Here is a 2,316-nt window from a genome sequence, read left to right on the forward strand (position 1 = left end):
TAAAATTATGATAGCTTGACATGGAGAATTATCTTTACAGCTGTTGTCAATCAAAATCCCCTTTCTATTGTTTTATTCAAACCACTTCTTTATGTAGAGGTATTATGAAAAATAATGTACTCAATTAAGTAAAGGAAAAAATTTAATTTTTTTGAGGGAAAATAATGTGTGGGGGGGGGGGGGGGGGGGATAGGGGAGCACCTTTGGGTGAGGCTTTTCCTAAGAGTAATTTTTTGTGAAACCTAGGTAAAGGAATTAATTTTGTTAGTAGTTTGAAATTTGGAATTCCAGGTCAAGATGGTTTCAAACATATATTTAATTGTTATAGATCCCTTTGTTCTAACTAATTTTCTATTAATAATTCTTTTTTGACAAAAAAATCTCAAGGAAAAAACCCAAATTGGCAGTAATGATTTTACTAATCTGTGTCTACTTAACTAAAGATGGATTTTCAAGATACAGTGGAGATCAGTTCTTTCCTTTATATTGTTATTTTATGGCAAATGTTCTGATTGTTGTTTTTTTTTTCATATATTTAATGAAAATTAAAGCACCCTGCTTTAGCAACTTGATTAGTAAACTAGTAAATGCTTACTTGCCCAATGAGAAGGGGGATTCCTAAAGTTTTTATTGAACAACACAAAAAGTCACAAAGTCACTTATTGTATTATAAAAGGCTTAGTATCATTCTTGATGTTCATAGATGAAACATAACATCAGTGGTACAGGAAATCCAAAACTGACATTTCGTGTGATATTTTTAGGTGAGTGCAAAAGTAATCTAATTACTGGTCAATTTATCAGTGTAACTTTTTTTTCCATTTTTTGTTTCCCATAAACAGTCATGTAATATTTTGCTTGTCAAAGCTACAAGATACTTTCACGGTTGTGTCATAGAAAATAACCATTAAAGGCCAAAAGTTGTAAGCTTTTCAAGTTCAAGTATGTGATTTTATTGTTGACCTTTGAACTCTTCATCATAATTATCTCAAAAAATATGTTGAAAATACTGCATATATAACGGTAATCATTATAATTCGTGTTCAAGTTCTTAAAATTGTTGTTTTTTGACCTCTGTTATGAAACAGGATGGAAATCTGTGGACAAATCGCGCTTTATGGCAAGATGTGTTGGAGGGAAAAGTTGTTTTGTCAACTATTATCCCGAAACAGGTGAGAAAACATTTAACAATGAGCATGGAAGCAATCAAATGATTTATTTGAAAGTTTAGTGATCTAAATTTTAATGTGTGTCCATTTTTCCTTTTAGAATGGATAAGTCTGGATAATGACGTGAGAGTGCACCTATGTGTATGGAATTCTTTTTGTTATGAACCGTTTGAGCTGGTTCCTCGTGGTGTTCCCCAATTTAATGCGGCCATTGTTGTGTATAGCATAACACACAGACATTCATTTGAAGCAGCAAAATGGGTAATTGATGCGTTTATGCCAGAGGACAGGCGAGGTGCCTTTGTAGCTCTTGTGGGGGATGATGCAGATCTTGAAAGTAAAAGGGAGGTGTCCTTTAAGGTAAGTAATGTGGTCATGTTTATATGATACCGTTGTGCTACATTTGCTAAACATGAAATCATGTAGGACAGAAGGTTTTTGGTTCATGGTTTTTGTAGAGAATGATACAAATCATGTTTGAGAAAGGATGGTAAAGTGAGGTGGTTTATGAAAGCTCTTTAGGTGATTTTTGTATGACTTCTTAGTATGTCCCTGGTATAAAATCATTTTGTGATTTTATTGGTCAGGTAGCATGTTAGGGAGAAGAATGCATTTCTAGTGAGTGCCTATTCACACTGCGACTCGACATGAATCTTGAGGTATTAGTGCAAAATATAGGAACTTCCTTCGTGTCTTTTAAAATCTTATTTGTTACATAACCCGCGTGGAGCAACTACATCAGGCATTTGGCATCCAGCTCGCTAATAGGCAGACTTCCCTGTTTCAACCAAAGTTAACAACACCATGCTCACCAGGCATATGTCAACAATCTGACGTTGGCACCTCGCAAGTAACCTTTTTCACAACATTGATGAAACAAACCCACCAATTAGAATGAACTATTCTTGTTTACCTTTTTTGTTTTTAAGACAGAAAACAATGAGTGAATTCACATACGGTTGAATGACAAAGGATCATGTTACCCAATTGTCACAGTCAGTGACATCACAGCAAAAGTAACGAATCAGTTGTCATTAGGCAGAACTATGTCTTATAACAAAGCGCACGTGCTTGCCCTATATAAGTCCTTTTGAGCCGCCATGAACAAAATCTTTATTTACGCACGCCCGTGCGTAAATAAGATGAC

General features: G+C 34.8%; 1 protein-coding gene across 1 annotated transcript; it reads left to right on the top strand.

Annotated features, from left to right (window-relative positions):
- Nucleotides 1-703: 703 nt before the first annotated feature.
- LOC136280695 (ras-related protein Rab6-like) lies at nt 704-2,116 on the top strand. Its single transcript, XM_066166348.1, has 4 exons — nt 704-764; nt 1,089-1,172; nt 1,270-1,529; nt 2,099-2,116. The coding sequence occupies exons 1-4, from the start codon at nt 704-706 to the stop codon at nt 2,114-2,116; spliced, it is 423 nt and encodes a 140-aa protein (XP_066022445.1).
- The last annotated feature ends 200 nt before the right edge of the window (nt 2,117-2,316 follow it).

The sequence above is a fragment of the Pocillopora verrucosa genome, chromosome 5 (assembly GCF_036669915.1).
Source record: "Pocillopora verrucosa isolate sample1 chromosome 5, ASM3666991v2, whole genome shotgun sequence".
NCBI lineage: Eukaryota > Metazoa > Cnidaria > Anthozoa > Scleractinia > Pocilloporidae > Pocillopora > Pocillopora verrucosa.

Excerpts from the sequence above, each read along its gene's own strand:
- LOC136280695 (XM_066166348.1), top strand. The coding sequence starts at position 704 with ATGAAACATAACATCAGTGGTACAGGAAATCCAAAACTGACATTTCGT. Across the intron at positions 765-1,088 it reads ATTTCGTGTGATATTTTTAG|GATGGAAATCTGTGGACAAA; the intron begins GTGAGTGCAAAA and ends GTTATGAAACAG. Across the intron at positions 1,173-1,269 it reads CAACTATTATCCCGAAACAG|AATGGATAAGTCTGGATAAT; the intron begins GTGAGAAAACAT and ends TTTTCCTTTTAG.